Genomic DNA, 22,042 nt, shown 5'->3' with positions numbered 1-22,042 from the left:
GTTTTATTATTTGTGTCCAAAAACTCGATCACGCCTTAATGTTTTGATTATGTACGTTCACTTGTACAGTTTTTATATTGCATTACTGTAAGTTTCTAACATAGAGAAGTGAAAAGTATAGTTCATCTTACTAGTAACAATAATATTGAAATTGTGTTTGTACAAATACAGATAATATTTTTAGATGCACGTGGCAAATTCTATGCCTCAAAACTGTAAGTGAGACACTGCCATGGGTTGTATTTGAGCACTTAAATATAGAAGCGTATAACAATCATTACTCTGCTTTTGAAAATTTCTTCTTTCCTTCCTACCTGCCAATAGGCACTTGCCTCTTGTAGTTACAGATGGGCTTGTTAAAACTGCATAACTATATTTGTTACTGATCCCCAATTCAGTGGAATTTGAAAGGCGAGTTCACCCTCCAACACATGATATATTTTAGTATTATATTTAGTGCTTGATAATGATATGCTTTCTGTAGTCCATTGAAAATTTGAATGCCCCGGGCTGGAAATAACGTGTGCTAAGCTCCATATACTAATCTGTAAGCGAATTTTCTTATTTCCCTTCTTCAGCTTAGAAACAAAGTCATTCTTGTGAACCAACGTATTTATGAACTGTGAAAATGCAACGGCGCTTCTTTTCCACCTCCTGTGTTTTCCCCCCACCAGATGTATGAGGTAAGGCACCCTTTGTGTTGCCAGGTGTATTTTGGAAGGGACAATGTTACAGATCTGATGGGGTGTTGTCTGATGGTGTGGCACCGGCAAGCCGGGTGACACACTTCTGTCCTTTTGGTGGTGAAAGGCAGCAAAGGCAAGAGGCGTGTGAAATCCTGTCAGCCGAGCAAGGAACATCTCGCTGTGCCTTCTTGTAGTGGAGGAGTCCTGACGTGCAGGATTTCAGTGCCTGATCCCGCGCAGCTAACGGGAGGGTTGCGTGCCTGAAAGGGCTTGCCCTCCTTTCACCTGGGCACGGTGCACGTTCCGTCCGATGGGCTCCAGGTTGCTGGGGACACCTCTGCCAGCCCTGGCCTGGTTGGGGGGTGACAGAGGAGGAAGCAGAGTGCCACTGAGGGTGGCTGGCCCTTGGGAGAGGTGGGCTGAACCCCAGCACAGCCCGGTTAGCATCCCTTCCACCTGCCTGCCATGGACCGTGCTCCGAGTCCAGCCAAGCCTTGAGATTTTTGAGGGGAGAAGGCTGAGTGCGGTTTGACTCGTGATTTTTGTTTTATTGCAATCGTGTTATTTTACTGCCTTTGGAAGAGGCTGGGTGGAGGTGGGAAGGGGAACATCCCACCTCCCGGTTCCCCGGCTGCCCTCAGGGACGCAGTCAGTGCAAGTGATTGAATTTCCAGAGTCAGGTCTCCCTCTGTCTCTGCGCGTGTGTGTGTGCGCTTTCCTTTGGGTGGTGGTTTCCCCTTTGCTTTGCCTCTTGCTTGCAGCCGGAGCCTGACGAGAAGGCGGTGTGATTGGCTGCTGATTACACGGATCAGCCCCGAGCGCCGGGACTCACACTCACTCGCACACGCACATCGGCGCACACACCCCAGGAAAACGCACCCGGGCTGCGCCTGCACCAGTCGAAGCAGGGAGCGGGTACCCGGCGGCACGGAGAGCAACACCTCCACCTCTCGCCAAAAAACAACCTGCACAGCAAGGGGAATAAACACCTTCACTGCCAGCGCCGGGAAGGACGGGCGGTTTATACCGTGGCGCTTTCCTCCACACCACTTTTTTTTCCTTCTTTTTTCTTTTTTTTTTTCCTGTTTCTTTTTTCCCCCCTCCCCAAAAAGAGGAAACCGCCCTGCGATTTTTAGCGCGGCCCCGTCCGCGCCCGCCGCTGCCGGGCGTTGCGTCTGGCCGAAACAAACTTCGCTGGGGGTATCGGTCTTCGCCTGCCTTTCTGCTGCCGCCTGCCCGGGGCAGCCAGGAGGAGGGGGACTCCGGAGCGCCCGGCCGGATCGGAGGGGCAGGATGGCGGCGTCGGCCCGCTGGCTGCTGTGCCTGTGCCTGGGCTGGGGCTGCCTGTGCCTGGCGCTGGGGGACGTGCTGCGGACTCGCTGGGTCGGGCTGCGGCGCCGGGCTGTCCCGGGAGCCGTGCGCGGCGGCCGGGCGAGAGCCGCGGCAGGTGACGACGGGCTGGGGCGGCGGCGGCCGGAGCGGCTGCAGGCGGGGGACAAGGTCTCCGAGCACATGCTGCGGCTCTACGACCAGTACAGCGGCGGGCGGGCGGCGGCGCCGCGGCCCCAGGACCTGCCCGGGCTGCACCTCCGCCGGGGCAACACGGTGCGCGGCTTCCGCCCGCTGGCAGCAGGTGAGTGCCGGGGCAGGGCGGGGCTGGGCGGGGAGCGGCCCCGCGGGCGAGGAGGGGCTCGCCGCCGGACCGCGGCCCCCGGGGAGCCCGCGGGGCCGGGAGGCGCCCCCGGCCGCAGAGCGGGCCCGGGGCTGCCCGCGCCGGCGGGCACCGGAGCCCCGGGGGCGCGGCGGAGGGCGGGCGCGGCGCGGGGCTGGCCCGGCCGCTCCTCCCGGCGGCTCGCCGGCCGCGCTGCGGGCCCGCCGCGGAGCGGAGGGGAGGGGAGGGCTCTCGGCTGGGAGACCCTGGCCGCGGCGCGGACTAGCCCAGCCGCCGGAGCAGCTCCCCTTCGGGTGACGCTGTGCGGGCAAACGGGCCGCGGTTCTGCAAGGCGGAGGTAACGGTCCCTTCCGCCCCCGCGACCAGCGCTGGTCCTGCGCGGCAGCCGAGTGAGCAGTGCCTGTGTGGTGCCCAGGGACCGTGATGTAGGGAAGAAGGTGAGAAAAGGATTAGAAAAGTAATGCTTCCTGCAGCAACAGTCGTGTATTTTAGGGTATAATTTTAATTAATATAGATTTTATGTTTTACACATATTGTGTATTTAATTTAATAATAATAATTGTCTTTTATATTTTAATTAGTGGCTTCTCTCTTCAGCTCTGTATGCGGCATCTCCGCCGTATGATATCTGAGTACCCTATGAAGGAAGTGGAGTAATTAACATATCCTCTCTGGAGTCTCCTTTTATCAGTGTTTTGCCTGTGTAGCTTCTGTTGAAACCAGGGGCTGATTTGCATATGACAGAGCGATAGCATGGTTTGGCGATCCTTTAGACTACTTACACAGCACTCGTTTTGAGGCGTTGGCGACAGTACTGGCAATTAAGGGCAGTGGCGCACGAGTTTAGTTGAAGCATAATTTGACCCTGTAAATACTGCATCTCGGCATCTTTGGCAGTGGCACTTGGATCTCTCCGTGATTACAGGCTGGCATGCACGGGTAGATTTGTGAAAACGTAAAGTCATTTTTCATATTGGGGGGGGGGTGTGGGTGTGTATTTAACATGGCACCATCCCACAAGAACTGTGCCCTAGCAGAAAGGGAAGACGGCACTATCTTGGCACTGCATCCCCCAACTCCACTGTTATGCTTCTCGTGCATCTGACCTCTGCAAGGGCTAAACGGAAATGCCAGAACCCAAACATGACCCTCGCTAGGACATGCTTCCCAAATCCACTGCATCCCTAAAACTTGCTGTTTGTATGACAACTGTCATGCCATACATAGCAGCCCAATTTGCCAGTCTTTTATTTTTTGTCGCACTAGTGGATTGACTCAGCAGCTTTTTCACAGACAAGCATCTAGCAGTAAAACTGAGTGTTGACTGAGCGTTTCAGTGACCTGCGATGATTCCTTCCTCTCCCAGAAAACTGAGAGCTGGGTGCCAGACTTCCCTTAGGTTTCTTGGCGAGTCGTTACTTCAGACTCTTCGAGGGCAACTATGTCTATTACAGGATAGCTCTGCGCAGAGATCGAATACCGTGAATAATTGATGGCTTTGGTGTCTTAGGGTTTAGCCCTACAAACGCTCTCCATCATATGTTACTGCAAGTATTTCTGTCCGCAAGAGAGGCTTTAGAGGCCAGAGACGTAAATACCCTGGGTTTGGAGAATGGAGAGCTGGGACTTCCCAACTGCTCCTCTTACAGAGGAAGTCTCTTGTCTTTCTAACGTGACTGGTTTTTGCAATATGAAGTCTGATGTACGTCGCTTTGTTCTGAAATAAGCAGTTTCCTCACTGAAAGAGAGGAAGGTATAATTAAAAGAAAAGGGGGGGGGGTGTAATCCCAATACAGTGATATTTGCGCCTTTAAGCATATCTGATTAAAGATATTTATTGTTCTAAACCTAGAAGGCCTTTGGTTGAAATCCCATCTCTGTGGTCTTTCTGATTGTATTTATATTCTCACTCGACATTGGGTGGCAGCAGTCCTATAAACACACTATTCACTAATCCCTTTTCTCCGCTTCCAATACTTTCACAGTTTAAGTGCCAAAGCAATAAATTGGAAGTGGTTATAAGTTTTCCTGACACTTTTACAAGTATTTATGCAAAATATTTAACCGGTTAGCTGTTGTCTTTCTCTCGTCATAGGCAGCAGCATTTGTGTGGTTATTGATGGCAGAAAAGTGCATTTCCAGAAAACTGTTAGATCAAATATTCCTCGGGGCGGTGGGGGGAGTGAAAAGGCTTTTTCTGGTTTCTGAGTTCTTCCTTGTGCCCCGCTTCCTGGCCAGCCCTGCCCTGGAAAACGGCAAATCCACAGTATTTCCCTTTGGAGGTAGTTTGTTTCCAGGTCCTCTGCTCTGACTGTTGCGCTCCTCGGCTGTCAGTTTCGGTCTCCCGCAGGCTTTCCCTTGTCCTTAATGCGGCTGCATCGGTTTAGTTAAGAACTTTGCCGTTACTCCTTCAGCACATTTTGCCATCCCCACTGCCAGCTCCTTCAGGAGACAGCTTTTTGTCTGCAATGAGCAGAACTTCCCTAAGAATCTGCCTATTTCTCCTGCATCTACAGCAAGAGGTCTTGAAGGAAATCTTCGGTGATTTCATTTGCATTTTAACTATACATTTTGCAATTTAATTGTGTATTTTCAGGGGAGAAACTGTTTCTTTTCTGAAACACAACTCTCAGATGTGGCTGTGAAACCTTTCTGTCCTCGCTTTTCCCCTGGAGGGCTTCTGGCTCTTCTGTAGCACACGGGAAAGGCCTTTCCCAGATCTGCCAGGTAACCCGCCGGACAAATTTTTGAGACCCTGTAAGGTAGAATGTTGCGTGATGAGACCAAGAACTGGTGGGATTTGTTGAAACTCATCCCTGTTTCCAGTCCAAGAAAAGCACTGTTGCGTATGGCAGCTGCGGTCTTGCAATGGGCAGCCAACAAGAAAGAACTGACATGATTAGAAGAAGCATCCTAACAACTGCTAAGTGCAAGTTTCTCTTTCCGCAGCTCAGTCCTTTGAGGGGATGGGATGAGAGCTTCAGCCCTGTGTGGACACCTCTGAAGTTTCCATCTTACAGTGCCCTGAAATCTCTTGCGCACCAGATTTCACGACTAGGCTGGATTATTAGTGGTTTGTTGTTTGGGCTGGGGGTTTTGGCCTTTGATTTTGATGAATGTCCACGTGATCTTCTATTCAGCCAAATTTGCTTTCCATTGATGTTGCTAAATTATCTCAAAACAAAATTGTTTAGTTTGAGTCACTCAAAAAAGGAACCTTTCATGCCCGTGACAAAGCTGAAAGAAACACCAGGCCCCTAATCCATTACAAGTGAAGTAAGGATGTACATCGTTTACAGTATATCTAGTTACGTTCCAGCACTGTTTGCTCTCACTGACTTAACTCCTCTAATTTATTTCAATGTTTTTGAGTCAAAGACGTTCAGCCTGTGATTTCTGTGGCAGCTGTGTCGTTGTTGTGGGATGTTTCTGGGATGACGCTAGCAGACCTTGTCTTGCTCAGGCCAGGCCTCACCGTGAACTCTGCTTCGGTAAAAATCCTAAGACAGAGCCTTTTCTGGTTCTTTACCTGCAGGTACCGCAACAGTGAGTGGTTTTACATCCCCTGTGACTCTAAAAAGACAGCTAGGAAGAAGGTCAGACGATACGTGAGTTAGAGCCGAACACTTGGACAATTCTGGCAAGCATACTCTCAAACTACGGTCGAGTCTGTGCATCAGTTTCTGCACTAGACCTTGTTTTTTTTTCTCCTGCCAGTTAGCAAAACCGCTGAATGACCAGACCTCCAGCTGATACAAATCTGCTTACCTTCAGTGTTTGCCGCAGAGGTGTGCCGATCTGCAACTTCTGAGGCTCAGGATCTGGAGGAAAGATACAGCGCGGAATAAATAAAAGCGAGCGGAAAGATAAAAGCCTCAAATGCAAGAATTTAAGTTTGCTTTTGAAAGCACTTTTAATCGTAGCATCGCTAAAGGAACATGTCTTGCAAATGAGTCATTTAAAAAACTCGGCTTTAATTGGAGGGTCCCTCTAATGATGTTATAGTAAAGCTGTACAGTCAGAAATTACTTTAAACTCTTTTTTATTGACTGAATTTCAAGTAATTTTAGCTATTACACCTGCCCCTAGGCCAATTCTTGTGGTTTAAGAACTATGTTCTCCTCCTTTTCAAAACGCCTTTCTTTCCTTTGTTGTGGTGCGAAATGCCCACGCAAACAGGGGAAACCAAGTACTGCACAGGGAAGCCAGCTAGTCACCCGCCGCCATCAGCCTGCAAGAACCACTACGGGCCAAATTCTATCCTATTTGAGCTCTGGTAACATTTAGGGTCTTTTGTAACGAGAGCTTTAAAAATGTTCAGGCAGGAGATGGTGAGAGTGCGGGGGATTTTGGTTTTTTGCAAGCAGCAGCCTCCTGCTAGTTTTTAGGCAGAAGGAACTTGAAAACCATTAAGCTATGATTGGGGCAGGCTGGGCCCAAATCTGCAAACCTTCTCTAAGGCAAATGGGCAGGATATGTAGGTTTGGCCTCTTGGGACCAGACCCAGAATTTGAATTTTTGGGCTTCTGTTACCACCTGTCTGGCTGCGCCGTCATGCACGTGGATGACCTGTGCTCGCAGTCCCCGGTCAGTCACAGTTTCTAGAGCGTGTCATTTCACATGTGAAGAGTTTTGGCCTCAAGGGGACACACTGTGCACAATTTGGTTTTCATACAGCCAGCCTACTGCCACCAGCTGAAGTGGAATTAATTGTAACTGTGAGGAGTAGAGTTGGCTTTTCGTGTTTCCCTTCCCGGATTTGCGTGCTTTATTGATATAACCTCCTTACTTGCTTAACTTGTACTAGCTTCGAGTTCGATATTGTGTTTAGTTTTCAGACCTGCTGCCGTCTTTCTGCTTAAAATATACACAAGCGAGATCATTTGCCCACCGTGCAGCACATTTGTGATGCGCAATGTGCATATTTGTGGTTTTCATATCATAAAATCCGCATGTAAGTTAGATCCTGAGCATGCACCATCGCTGCTTCGTGAAGTTCTTTATTTAACTAGCTGATAGCTTTAATCAGAGTGCTGGACTCTTTGATATCAAGTTACTAGCTGCTATGACCTTATCTGCCTTGCTAAGAGAATTAATAAAACCAGTTTGGCACCGAGTCCATGCTCTTTGAAAGAGAGAACAACTGCATCCTGTATTTTTCTTCTGCAAAATACTCAAATTTGTAAGGGGGAAGCAGCAATCAAGTAAGAGCCAAGGTGGGAGAAAAGAAGAAATCTAGCTTCCAAATTTGTGTTCCTGTTCTGGAACTTGTTCCCATTTCCAGCTCTGAGTGAACTTTTGTAGCTGGGTTGCGAATCCACGAAAACAAAGTTTTACAACGGAAACACTGATACATTCTTAACTGTGCACTGGCACAAGGGCACCACTTTAATATCTCATTTAAATGATGGCTAATGATGACTATATAACTAAATAGTCCTCGTTATTGCATCCTTTTTCACCCGTGGGATAGATTTGGCAGTCCATAAAAATGTCAGTGCATCCTCTATAAAGGTAAACACACCACATGTTAGGGGACTCGTTCCAGCCTAGCGATGCCTGAAAATGTCCCTTGTAACGTGAATATGTTCATGCCGGTGAGGTCAGTCCCCACAGACCTACTGCTTTTTCTTAAAATACCTTTTTAATGCCAGTAAGAGGCAATCCATACAGTTGTGGGTTATTGCAGGAAGGCGAGGAAGCACGGGCCACGCTTCTGAAGATTGAGCGGGTACAGGTACTTCAGCTGTAGTGCTGTGAAGCTGGGTTGCCTTCTGGTCTGAGCTATCGGTAAATAAGCTGGCACTTCTGATACCCCAAACGGCGAGTGGCGGCACACCCTGACTTGGTGTCTGGGTGAAAACCACCTGTGTGATAGAGTAAGGCTTTTCAGCTTTAGGCCTGGAGAGACTGTACCTCCCCTTTCCCCCCACCCCAGAGAGCTCTGTTGTCACTTGTGCAGGAGACTGGGCAAGTGCCACTGGCCCAGTACAAGCTTTGCCGTGGTGCCTGCTGGAGTCTGGGTTTCATTCAAGCAAGGGGGGAGCACAGAGGTGAATAATGACTTGCATAGGGGCCGAGGAGGCCAATAAATCTGTAGCCTATCCATTTAACTGCACGTACCTTCCAAATTCTATTCTACCTGAACACAATGAGATGTTATTCTCATCGAGTACCTTTCTGCCCAACTCGTGTCTGCTGCTCAAAAGCTCTACGCCATGGAAGCGAGCAATGCTAACAATGCAGCGATGCTGTGTCTTACCTACTGCAATTCAAAAGAGCTGTGTCATGCAGAGCTAGGTCTTGAAAATTCCTCATCAGGCTGACAACAATATACGGTGATCCCTTGAAGGGGAGCAGAGATTGCCTTTGAAATCCGGCCGCAGAGTATCTGGAAGGTAGCAGTGTATTCCTTGCATATAGCTCTGTTGCACATATTTTTCCTTTGCTCGTTTCCTCTTCAGTCTTCTCCTCCTTACGTGCCTTGTGGCTGAGAAGTCTTTTACGCTTCCTATTTTGTACTACAAAAAAGCAAAGCTGAGTTAGCAGAACTCACTTTAGGCAGGAAAGAACTAAAAGACTTAGCTCAGGTAGCGGTGCTCGGATGGAAATCTGCTTCTCGCAGAGCCAGGAAGTATATCAAGTGAGCCAGGGAAGTTACTGTTGCTCAAATAATACTGAGTTGCCACTGAATTGCATTGTATACTGCTGCAGATGAGCGCGAGGTTTACTAAGTACAGCTGCTCGGAGATAGCAGACAGAATCTTGACAGGCAGTAAGGTGGTGGACCCGACTGCGAGTTCGCTTCAGCAGCTGCCGGCAGCGCAGGGACACCCAGGGTTCACGAGATCTTCCCGCCGCGGCTGTATCCTAAGAGCCAACCCAGGCAGAGGGGGACCTTTTGTCCAGCATCCCTCTGAAGGGTCATATTTCAGCATCAGATCCTTGTCTATGTCTGCCACAGACCATTTCTTGTCGGGGCAACTATCGCAAAGAAAGCTACTGCAAAGCTGCTGTTTTCACCTGTTTTGGTGGTGGTTTTTTTTTTTTTTTTTTAATATATTGAAAACCTAAGGAAAAAAGGCTATTGTGCTGCCATGATCTTCTAGGGCGTAGGTTTCTGTGCCTGTGTTTTACTTCCTTTCACCTGCAAAGCTGACTTTATCCTTCTAGAGCAATAGAGAGCTTTGTTGCGAGGAGATCTTGGTGCCTCTGAGACCTTAAAGATCTCGTTATAGATGGCAAACTGGCCAGAGGCCTTAGCTGGACTTAGTCTACCTCTTCCCGCTGGCTGCTGAGCCATTGTTGATGGACCTCACCCTGCAGTTTGGATCCTCCTTCCCTCCATTTAACATGGAGCTATTGATGGCAGCATCCCGGGAAACGCCATGTCCTGAACGTTGACAAGGTACTAGAATTAAAGCCCTACTTAGATTTGGCTTGGGTTTTGGTTTGGGGTTCTTTGGGATTAGGGAGGGGGGAAATCAGTCAATCAAACTGTTTATGTGAGAGGCGTTATCAGTGTAAGTCATTGCGGAGGCTAAAGCTTCAGCTCACATCAGTCAGTAAAACTTCATTGGTGTCAGTAGAACAAGCTGGATGAGGCTCATGGAAAGCTTCCTGCATCACAGTAAAGTTTGGTTAGATGCTACTCAATAGCTCCTGACATTGGTGAAAAGTTTAAACTATGCTCCTGACTTTGGCTGATAGTTTAATCTATGTTATTGTGGGGACAGATTTTCAGCAGCTTCTGTCCTCTGAGTTTAAGGACCAAGTTTCATTTAAGTGAAGTGAAATTTTCCTGAGGAAAAGGTGCATTTGTAGATATTTTAAAGCTGAATCTTCCTTGATGTGTCTGTCATTTTTAAGGGTAATGAGTAGCCTGGGGAATGCTTATTTCAGTGCATTGGTCACATTTGAGAGTCGGGTATCGCTGTCACACGAGGGATGTATTTGACACAGCGTTCCTAAGTTGAGACAGAAACCCAGGTCACACAGTTGGGTTTTTCTGAGCCGGAAGCCAGCAAATCCGTAGACGTCTGTGCTGGCCACTAGTAGCTGATTTCAAGATGATTTTGCGGAGTGAGCTGAAAACTCTTCAGAGCCGTCGCAGCTTGGAGGTCATTCAGTAAGAACATAGCACCACCTACTGCAAGTACTTACTCGTGGGTGCAGAGTTAAATACCGAGAGTGCTTTCCTGAGTTTTGCTTTTAATGAATACTAGACCTTAGTCCTATGTCTGTTTCACGCCATCTAGGGTTTCTTTATAAACAAAAGCAGCTTGTTTTGTGTTCCACTACAATGTGCCCATTTAGAACAGGCAGTATTTGTTAAGTGGAATTCTTATTAAAAATTAAAATCAAAACTTGTCATTCAACATAGAACAGTGATTCAAATAATAACTTCTTTAACAGGCACTCATGAGACATCATAAATGCTGGTTCCTAAGACTGATGTACTTAGTGCTCTGCCAAATTACATATTAACCTTACTATATTAGCGATTACAAACCAAGCAGAGGTCAGGTCCTGCTCATGTGCACTTAGTACAAATGTAATAAACGGCCAGTTTTGGCTTGAGGAGTTAAAAGGATCAAAATCAAAGAAAATCTAATCCCCCAGGCATAAGTAATAGCTAGAAAGCGGATGGGTTTGGTACCTTAGTTTTCAGCTGTTGGGAACTTACCCATGTGATCCACCATCACCTTGGGCTGAATGTGTAAACAAGGGGGTCTTCCATAAGTGATTTGGCCTGTTTTTTTGCCCCTGTTTCACTAAGAAAAGTGTATGTTGTTTTTTCCCTAATTTCATGAAGCAATGCATGTGATACGTTGGGGAGAAGGGTTCTGTTTTTCTAGTGAGACCGATTCCTGCCTTTTTTTAATGTATCAGTTAGTAATTGATGAGAAAAAAATGTCTAGAAGAGGCCACTTAGATTGTTGGGGTGGGGATGGGGAGGCAGAGGGAGAATACAGGCTTCTGCTGGACTTACCTGAATGCCATTAGCAGTTGGGATATCGCAGGCTGGAAGCACAGAACGTCACCCAGAACTTAAAGCTGTTAAAATCTTTGAAAGATCAGTACTGGAAATGATGTTTTCGCTTGCTCGGGCAGGGGACTTACTACAGTGTTTTGAGGATGGAAGCAGGGCGGCTGTTCTTCCCTAGTCCACGGACGTCTTTATGCTTGCCATTACTTGGAATAATTTTTTTTTCTTTTTTTTTTTTCCCTCCCCCAAAATTCTGTCAACTATAACTCTCTTCAGCCTCTGGAGAGGGTTTTGACATGCCATGATGTCAAAGATGCATTTAACTCTATGTTTCCTTGTTTTCCTAATGTGTTGGGTTGTTGCCAGCCCTTTGGGGGGCTGCAGAGCATACCTTTGCTTTACTGTATTTGACTTTTCCATATGGCCTGGTTTTATAGCTCTCAGTAGCACCTTAACATTTGGATCGATATTTCTCTCACTCTGAAGGACAGACATAACTGCAGTCCAAGCAGGAAATTTTAAAACAAAAATGAAACCTTACGCCCAAGCCTTTCTATTGCACCCTACAGGGGATTAAAGTAGTCAGCCATGTGTTTTCACAGATCAGCCTGTGTTAGGAGTGCGTCTTTGGGTTTGTGCAAGATACCTATGGTTAGGCCGACCTCTCTAATTTCACAGCTACGGAAACCACACTGTCCCCCACATCCTTCCTAATCGATACAGTAATATCCCAACCATGAAGGAGGATTGTTTCCTTCTGCACAGAGGCGAGTGAGTGTGTTTTGCCACCACCACCCCTCTGCAAAAGCGAAACATTTTGGGTTGGCTTTGCTTTGGTTATTGGGGTTGCTCTAGTAACTGTCCACCTACCTTCAGCTATACTAGTAAATACTTTCTAACTCTTGACTGGCATGAAAATTGATGAAATGTCCTAGGTGGAATGACTAAATTTACCCAGTGTAATTGAAGCAGTTCGGGGCCTGATCATTCTAGAGGGAAACGTCGGTTGTGATTAGTGCCTGACTTAGCCAAAAGGCTGTCAAACCCGCTTGTGCGCCTTTAGCTCGTTATAAGTGGTGAATCGTCTCTTTCTCCAGAGCTGACATCGAAGCCTTAAAAATGATTAAACAGTGATTCCATCCTGGTGTTTCTTCTCCTCACGTCTTTAGAGGCAAGCTACGTTCCTTCTTTGTGTGCAAGGCTGTTGTCAATAACTTTATACTTCCTTCTGTTCCCAATTCTAACCTTGCCGTTGTGAAGGGCTCTGGGTCACGAAGACCCAGTTGCGCATGCGGAAGTCGCTGACCGCTGGAGGGGCCAATAAATTGGTCTTACTGTAATGGAGGAATGGTTAATAATGAAAGGAAACAACCTTTGTAATACAGGGTTTCAATTTGTCTTTTCACTTAGCTTTTGAAACATGTAGTACTTCATATGTTTGCTTACCTGTTTTGCAGCCTGATATACATAGGTAGCTGTACCAAATGGTACATGGGTTTGGGTCCCTCTTTGATAGTCTCTTTGACATCTTTAGAAGCTACAGAGTAAATGCCATCCCAGGCCCCACAGTCCTTGTCTTGTCGGTGAGGCCCGGATCACAGTGGAGCAGAGTGGAAGGTTTGAAGGAACCAGCCAGGCTTTTTTTGCATTGAACAGCTTGGCAGTCAGAGCTTAAGTGACTTACCTGGCAGTACAGTTGAAAGCCTGGGGCAATACTGGGAATCACGCTCCGTTTGAATCCAGGCTTTTCCCTCTTCCTCAACTGCCACGTTGAGACTCTACTAGTAGGGAAGCCAATGTTTTCTTTCCAGCTGAGGCTCTGGCTCAACAGGACAATGGACGTTTACAGACAATCCCGTGCCTAGTGAAGCCGGTGGGAGCCTTTCTCCAGCTTCCGCTAGGTCTGGGCTAAGGCATGGGCCAGTGCCATTGATGTCCCATTGATGTCCCAATTGTATTGGACAAAGACAGACAATTCTTTAGCCTGCACAGGGCAGCCATAGTCACCTAAGTGCATTTTGAGAGGGAGGGGGTTTGGAATGTTGCAGAAAGAGGAAAACAGAAGAGCAAAGCCTTACTATGGCGTCGCTCAAATTTCTGGATGATGGATGAAGTGTTTAGTGCATCCGTTATTGAGCTGTGTTCCTGTGACCGAGTTTGTTTCCTGAAGTCAGAGGAGCAGTAGGACGTGCGTGATTATTTCTGAATGGAGATAGGTATTACACGGAAACCAGATTGAAAGTGTGTGATTTACGGTCACCAGTTTACTAGCTTGGCTATTTTTCTGAATAGTGGCCTAAACCTGTTCCCACATCGCTGCGTGAAAATTTCCTGGGAACTTAACGTATAACCTAGAAAGCAACGCAATCGGTCCTTTCTCTATAACATTTTGAAATGCCCGTGTTCTTACGTAAGTATTTCTTCTTCTAGGGAGCCCTGAAAGCCAGGAGATGCACATTTTTAACTTGACATCGCTTACCAAGTCTGAAAATGTTTTGTCAGCCTCGGTGTATTATTATATCGGTGATCTGCTGCAGGCGAAGCGGAACTGTTCCCAATCCAGAGGCTGTTCTCGTGACGGGCACAGGAAACCTGAAATTCAGATACGTCTTTCAGTTCGGAGCTTTCCTTCTGTTGGGAACCAGACTCGGAGCCTGGGACATTTCTTAATAAATGTCTCCACGGCTTACCAGGATGTCCTTCCCTGGCAGTGGAAAGATATCACTCAGCTCCTGTATGAAGCAAAACAAAACAATGAACTCCTGATCGGCGTCAAAATGGATCTGAGCAGCCATGACCCCTGGAAAAGGGCACCCTCTCGCTATGAACCCTACATTCTGATTTATGCCAACGATTCTGCTATTTCAGAGCCAGAGAGTGTTGTCTCTAGTTTGCAAGGGCACCGTCATCCTCTGGCAAGGGTCTTTCCCAGGCCGGAAAACCACGTGAGGAGCAGTCTCGGGAAGCGGCGGCGAAAACGCTCAGCAAATGTCCTCTTGCCGTTGCAGAATAATGAGCTTCCGGGAGCCGAGTACCAGTACAATGAGGCTGAGAGATGGGAAGACAGAAAACCCTACAAAACCTTCCAGCCACGGTTAGCAGATAGGGCAAAGATTAAAAAAAAGCAGAGGAAGAATCATCACCAGAAGAGCCAGACTCTCCAGTTCGATGAGCAGACGCTGAAGAAGGCAAGGAGGAAGCAGTGGAATGAGCCAAGGTATTGTGCCCGGCGCTATCTCAAGGTGGATTTTGCAGACATTGGCTGGAGCGAGTGGATTATTTCCCCTAAATCCTTCGATGCCTATTATTGCTCAGGGGAATGCCAATTCCCAATTCCAAAGGTACGGTCTTTATTGATTCTTTTGCACTGTCTGTTACCATAAACTACGCATTTTCTTTCCTGCGTCAGTAAAAGGCCACCTGTTACATGTTCGGATCTAATAAGTAAGTGATATCTTTGTCTCGTGCTGCAAGGAGTAGTGGTTAGAACAGTTAGTAAAAAGACAGGCTTGTAAAAGTAATTAACAAAATATTACGTGGTATTAGTTTTTTGTCCAGAACCCAAAGCGCCATAAAACATTTCCTGAATAGTGCTTATGATGTGTGAACTTGTTATTAACCCGTTTAATAAACATAATACAAGCCAGATCCAGAAAATTGCTTATTAGACAGTAGTCGTTACGTCTCAAAGGAGTCTCTGCTGCCAGACCCACCGTGGGGTCAGTCAGCATAGCACGCTTTAGCAAAAATGTGTGCCTCGTGAGGCACGACTGTCACAACGACAGAGAGACTCCGTGGAGCTAGAGGAGCAGTTGGGATGCTCTAAGTGTCAGTAAAAGAGTGAAATGAATCGCTTCTACGACAGACCAAGTGGATGCAAAAGCAGTGGATCCTGGCCAGCTGACTTGAGAAATATCCTCTGGTTTTTATGAAATCGTTGCACGTGAGTAGCAAGAAGGGGTGACGTGCCCCTAGCCCTGTGACTTAGGTGGAGGAACTCGGCTCCTTAAAATCAAATGCCCAATGTCATTCTTAGCAGCATGGACCCCCCTAGAGCCTACTGAAACCTGAAAGTAGGATGTGGTATTTGAGGCTGGCGTAAAATGAGGGGTACGCACAAATGATGCCTACAGGAAATGTCAGTAAAGGTAGGCCTTTTGGTCTCACTGTAACCTCACGTTCAAGAGTCTTTATTCCTGCCACAGTGAAGCCTCAGCAGTTCATTCCAAAACTTAGGTGGCATTTCAGTGGCTTCAGGACCCAAGGGAGTCACCCTTTGAAAATGATGGGTGGAGAAATGTACCAAAGGGGATGGAACCCAGAGAAAGCAGGAGGAGGAAGGCAGGAGTCTCTCTCTGAAGGGGAGGAGATGACTCACCTGACTACCTCCAATTGCAATGGCAGGCTTTCAGGTTTCGGATCAAAGGAAAACATGAAAGGAACGGGAAGCGATAGTCATTACCTTTGAATACATTGCATTGGGCCTTCTACTTTATTGTTGATGGCAACCGTGCTCTGTCAAACCAGCGTATGAGCTAGAAATTTTAAAACTGCTGGACCTGGACTTCTTCCATTCTGACTTTAAGGACACAAAAATTATAAAAATGCCTGCCGTATCTCTCTGCTTAAGACTGGGTTCGCGTTTCCAGTTGCAGCTTTAGTTATAAAAACTTCATCCCAACCATAAAAGAGTGTTGCTCAGATTTTTGTTTAGGAGGAAACGGTATATGATACTTAAACTGGAAGAGTTAAAGTACTTCAGTTCAAAGGAGTACAAAAAAAAAAAACTGTCTCCAGCTCAGCTGGTCCTGGCCCCTAAAATAGTCTTCACTTAAAATGAGACACCTGCTATGGGCTATCATCAGTATTACAAAAGAAACAAAGCAAAGAGTCAAGTATGCATCAGACAATTGGCGATTCTACTGGAGGACAATTTCAGTCAAGTTCCTCTGTATTTCTGATGATTGGGGGGGGGGGGGTGGTGGAAATAATGTGTAGCAGCTTCTTAGAAGGGCTTGAAGGTGTCTCGTTGTAACTCCAAAAGTGTTTAGGTTCCCATTTCCTAAGGGTCTGGCTGTTTCAGCTCTCAAAGAAGTAAATGATAGTTGAGGTGCTGATGAACTCCCAGGATCTAGCACTTGCTAGAGAATAACCATTTCAACCCAGTCACTAGAAATTTTTTTTTTTTTTTTTTTTTTTTTTTTACATTTGGCAGACATGCAAAATAGGTTTCTACCTTCTGAGGCAGAAAAGGTCTCTTAATATTCAATACATAGCATATATTTCAGGGTTAGACGATGCCTGATGCCGAGACCGAGAAGAATCCCCCTTTGCCCGTAGGAGAGTCTGGATCAAACCTCAGATCGCTCAATCATTTGCACGCTCGAGAGCAAAGAAGGCTTTCTCAAAAACAGGTTTGGATGTAGTGGTTTTAGAAGCCCTTGTTACTGATCTCTTCATTGCTCCAAGTGAAATCTAATCCTGCTCAGAGCTGATGGAAAATAATAAATTTAAGACAGAAAGCAAGTCTCTCTTTAGGAGTCAAGGTGAGACTTTGAGAACACAGATTCTCCAGCAGCAGAAAGCATAATGTATCTTCATGGAGATAAAGAAACTGTCAGAAACCAAAAGTAGAGTAATGATAAAGAAGCACTGTAATAAAAAGGTTCCTATTTCTTACACGGAGACTTTGTTAGCACCTACAACCAGAAAATCCCTAACGTGCTCCATAACCTCAGGCCTTAATTCCCAGAGTAATTTCAAACCTGTGGAAAGAAACACCGTGAGCCATACAAATGCTCCTGCAAGTAAAACATCCCGAGATGAGTTTAGTTCCAGTGGTTCTGAAGAGGCAAAATGAAGTTTAATTGAAGTTTAAACTCACATTTGACCCCCTGAGGCATGAGAGGGAGGTACAAACAGCGCACACAGCTGGAGGGTAGGTAACAGGTATTACTTGGGTGAAAGGGGAGTTTCAGCTTTCTCTGCGAGTTGTCTGTCTTTGGGTAATTCCCCTGAGGTATTACACTGCACATGAAAAGGTTTTCTAACTTACAGAGCCAATTTTTTTTCTGCCAAATTCAGGTTCTGCTTTCCTGCAGATAGCAGCATCGGGCTCTGAGGTGTCGTAGTTTAGCTCTGTCTTCTCAAATAAGTAGACTTGCAGTATTGGCTACTATTAGCATGGTGACTAAGTCTAGCATTCCCAAAGGAGCGTTCTTCCTCTGCCTCTTCACCCCTCTGCTCTGCCTGGGACAGGCACGTACACGCTATCAGAAGTGGTCCCTGCCCTGGGAAAACCTTACAGTAGAAAGAAGGTGAGAAATAAGCGGGAGAGATGGGTAGGCAAATAGAGCACAGAGTTTAAATGACTTTGCTGACATGAAGCAGAAGGTCTGATTGCCGTGAACTAAGCCTGTAGGGCAGGGCCTGCAACGCCATAACCAGGACACCAGTTTTCTTCTACGAATTCCTACTAAAAGGCCTAATCCAGCCTTTCTGTGTCAAACTCTCTAGACTCGGTTGGATGAAGAATTAAAGCAGCAGAGCATTATAGTTATTTAGACGCTGTGAAGCTGAATATTTGCTGCCACGTACTGCAGAGAGCGCTAGTTCGTTAAGAGGTTACTGAAACCCATTGTGAGTCTGGTTCCCTGAAAGCAATTGGTACATTTCTGTTCGTGTCGGAATTCAAATTGTTCCTTTTGTGCACTTTTTTTAATTTCAAAAACCAAAATGACCTTATCTTCCAAAGAGAATGAAAAGCTAAATTATATAAAAAGGTGAAGTGAGCGTCTTCTAGAGCCATGTGTTATTCTTGAGCCATGCATAATATCTGGTGCTACTAATAAGACTGTGTTTGCAAAATGATAGTATAACCATCAGGCAGTAACAAACTAATCTGTGCCTATGGGTATATAATGTTCCCTTGCTGAGGGGGAGCTCCTAAAGTTGACAACCTGTTGGGTAATTAACAACAGATGTGCCTCTTCCCTGCCTGCCCCCCCCCCCCCCTTTCACCTCCAAATTTTCTGGCCTTACCCCTTCCCTGATTTCAATTAGCTGGTTCGACTGCTGTCAAACCCACGTGCGTTGGGCTTGCGTAATGCCGCAGAGCGTACCGGCCAGGCAGACCCTCTCCCAGGTCAGGAATGAAAGCTCATAACTGACATCGTTTGCCCTGCTCATAATACACCTGTAATGAAATTCAACAGGGCAGCAAGTCTCCCAAGGATGCGTGCGCCTTACCAGGTGCAGCCTGAGCCACAGCTGGACTCATTCACAGATTTGCCAGTTTGGAGTCAGCTCGGCATTTTTTCCTCCCGCTGCTCCTCTCGGCCTCCCCTGCTTTTCCCCTCCTAAAAGAAAATCTCCGCCTGCTTTTCATGAGCATGTGCTGGACACGGTGTAGGCGGCCCGCAGGCAATGGCTGAACTCACTCCCCTTGTGCGGGGCATTATGCCAGTTCAGTACTCCGAGGGGGATTTTGGTTTTTGGAGGAGCACACGCCTTTGGATTTTACTCCAGTCACAGTTAAATTGCCACTGGCAGAAGCAGAGTTGTGCCTAAGCTGGTGGTGCTCAAGAGTGCACCTCAAGGGCCAGGGGCAGTGTATTCAAGACAGACTTCAGGTCAGTACAGAGGATGTTCTGTATTGTACGATAGCCGTATCAAAGAGAGATACTTCTTATCGTACGATGACAGAACGTATCCAGGCTATTCCCACCGATAGCCGAGGCAGTACTTGAAATCGGTTCTGTACAATCTGACGTTTTAGTGGTACAGATTCCATATCTGAAGGGAAGGGTTTCCGGTAAGACCTTAACACGACATATTTGGAGACCTGGTTTTAGTTCCGGTACTACTGGCAATGGGGAATAGGGTCTCAATAGATGTTTTACCTTTTGACGTCTGATCAGCAGGCTCAGGAGATCTGTCTGGGTCCCAGGTATTTCTGTGGAGAATACTGCGCTGCAGCTGAGTAAGGAAATAAGCCTGGATGATAACCCGCACTTTCACTTCCTTTTGGAGGCAGAAATGTTACAGAAATCTGAATTGTATACTAATCTGAGACATTTTTTAAATCCCTATCAACTGCTGCCAAGGAGTATAGGTACTCTTGAATTCAAAACAAACGAACAAACAGAAATGTCTTTCTGGCGATCAGCTACCTAGATGTAGAGTAGTGTCTTTGTAACCATGCTGGAAAACCTACAGCCGTTAAGAGGATGGTGCAACACGCTTTGTGTTTGTATTTTAAACACAATATCACCGCACCCCTGCATCTCCTTCATCTGATAAGCCACGATAGTAAACTTAAACAGCGACAGGGGAAAAAGATCAGGGTCTGTGTAATGTCTGCGTTCAAAAGGGACTTGGATCCTGAGTATACTTGAGAAGATTCTGAGTCTCTCAGAGGATAAACAAAAGGAAGGCATGTATGGGATTGGCACCGTTTCTTGCTCAGGCTTCCTGCAGGTGAAATAGGTTCCTCATAAGAAGAAGAAAAAACACTCAAATTATGTCTAACGTACATAAAGAACAGCTGAATGCTCCCCAGTGAATCCTTTTCATTCGTGTGTCAAACAGTTCCAGTTCTTTCTTGAGACTAGTTTCAACAACATGATACAGAGAAAGTCTATTCTGATCCATTTCTGTTGGAATTGAAGGTACAGCAGTCTCCACGAGAAAGAAGGAGAATACAGCTGGTATTAGTCGTGAGCTATGTCGCTCTAAGTAGCGACAGGTTAGACATCCGTGTGTATTGCCGGCAGAATTGGAAGCTATTACTCCTAAATGTACTAACATGGTACACAAACGACACAATGAGCTAGAATCTCACAGTTAGTCCTGTCCTTTTTGCATGCAAGGTCATTAAGACTTGCATCTGGGGTAGGAGATATCTAAGCCTTAAGACAGATTTTTCCAGAAGCAAATTATCTCTCATCGCAGCAAAACTGCAAATGGCACGTTTGGCCCAAACGATCTCGTTCCATATATTTTGTGTTCAAAAAACATGTGGACGTGGCGCTGCGGGACATGGTTTAGTGGGCATGGTGGTGTTGGGTTGATGGTTGGACTTGATGATCTCACAGGTCTTTTTCAACCTTAGCGATTCTGTGAATCTGTGATTTCTCAGTGGCGTCTGACCGAGCATATTGAACTGTGTGATTCCCAGGTTCTACATGTAAGAAGAGCTCTAAAAAGCAATGTTAAAGTTTCACTCTTACAGAACCAAACGTCTTTGGCTAAAAACTGCGTCTTGCGCATTTTTCATGCTCGCCTATCTTTTGTGCAGATACTTGGATTGGAGGGTTCAGAGGTAAAACTTAGTATTTTCATTTCTATGAATAAGTTCATTTTTATTTTTATGAGCGTGTTAAAGTATTCTGGTTTTGTGAACAAATACAGTTATCTCACTGGTCAGGTTTGCTTTTTGTTCGTATCTAACCGAAGCGTGTTCCTATTTATATGAGTATAAATCCAGGAAACTTTGTCCTTTGGAGAACAATGTTACCTTAATATGAGGTACAACTGACATGGGATTTGGGGTTTCGGTTATTCAGCGGTGCCACTGACTATGTATACTACAGATGAGAAGTGATAGAGCCAAAAGAACCAGACCAGATTCGCATTCCCTGCTGCTGGGTCAGGGCACCTACGGTGACCACTGGAAATGGTCAAGTAGAAGACAGATTGTACAGCTAGTCAGCTGTGGAGTCTCCACAGGGCCCTTCTCCAAAAAAACCAGTTTTGTTCTAGAGTATGTGGGTCTGTTCTAACATGGGTGCAGTTACATTTTCTGCTGTGTCTTTCTCTTGCAGGCCTTGAAGCCATCCAACCATGCCACCATCCAGAGCATAGTGAGAGCTGTCGGGGTCGTCCCGGGCATTCCCGAGCCTTGCTGCGTTCCTGACAAAATGTCTTCTCTTAGTATTTTATTCTTTGACGAAAATAAAAATGTGGTTCTTAAGGTGTACCCCAACATGACAGTGGAATCCTGTGCGTGCAGATAACATCTCGGGAGACCCTTTTGAAATGCTGAGGTGATTACTTGCTATTGGGGAGGGGGGGGGTGTTTCATGATATCTACTTTTTGTTTGCACTGCCAATGCATTTCCCTTGGCCAAAAAAGAAAAAAAATTAAACAGATCCAAACAAAGAGGGTGGAAATGGAATGGATTCCAAATAGCAATTCTGAGGAAACGGAATACGAACTTCATTCGTCTCTGAATTTGACCAAGACATGAGTCTTGGCAATGGGGACTGACTGTTTCTGTTGAAATCAAGAGATGAAAGAGGAATTTGGAGAAGACTCTTCAAGATTTTTGAGACTGCCAGAAGGACATACTGATCTATTTTTGTACAAGATTTTGGAAGCAGCAGTAGCTGTTAATTTTTGTCTCCGTTCTTATGGTGACCAATGGGGAGGGAGATTAGAAATATACTTTTCTTCATTATAAAGCTAAGCTTTCTGCCTTAGGTTATTGAGTAGTGCAGCAAGGAAGAAAAACAAATCTGACACCCTAAGAGCTTTAGATAATCCAACTTAGACATATATCTCCTTGGTATGACATGTCACCGACTGTGTGAGTATGTATTCGTTTTCATTAACGTATTATTCGTAATTCAGCTTGTTAGAAGTCAGCGCCCTCGGTCGGAAAAACACAAAACAAACACGTTACTGCTGCGTGC

At 46.3% G+C, this 22,042-nt stretch overlaps 1 protein-coding gene across 1 annotated transcript; it reads left to right on the top strand.

Annotated features, from left to right (window-relative positions):
* Positions 1-1,979: 1,979 nt before the first annotated feature.
* On the top strand, positions 1,980-21,363 carry BMP3 (bone morphogenetic protein 3). Its single transcript, XM_059826933.1, has 3 exons — positions 1,980-2,319; positions 13,778-14,688; positions 21,172-21,363. The coding sequence occupies exons 1-3, from the start codon at positions 1,980-1,982 to the stop codon at positions 21,361-21,363; spliced, it is 1,443 nt and encodes a 480-aa protein (XP_059682916.1).
* Positions 21,364-22,042: the final 679 nt, after the last annotated feature.

The sequence above is a fragment of the Gavia stellata genome, chromosome 19, assembly GCF_030936135.1.
Source record: "Gavia stellata isolate bGavSte3 chromosome 19, bGavSte3.hap2, whole genome shotgun sequence".
In the NCBI taxonomy this organism is placed as follows: domain Eukaryota; kingdom Metazoa; phylum Chordata; class Aves; order Gaviiformes; family Gaviidae; genus Gavia; species Gavia stellata.
This window is presented reverse-complemented; position numbering and strand designations above follow the sequence as displayed.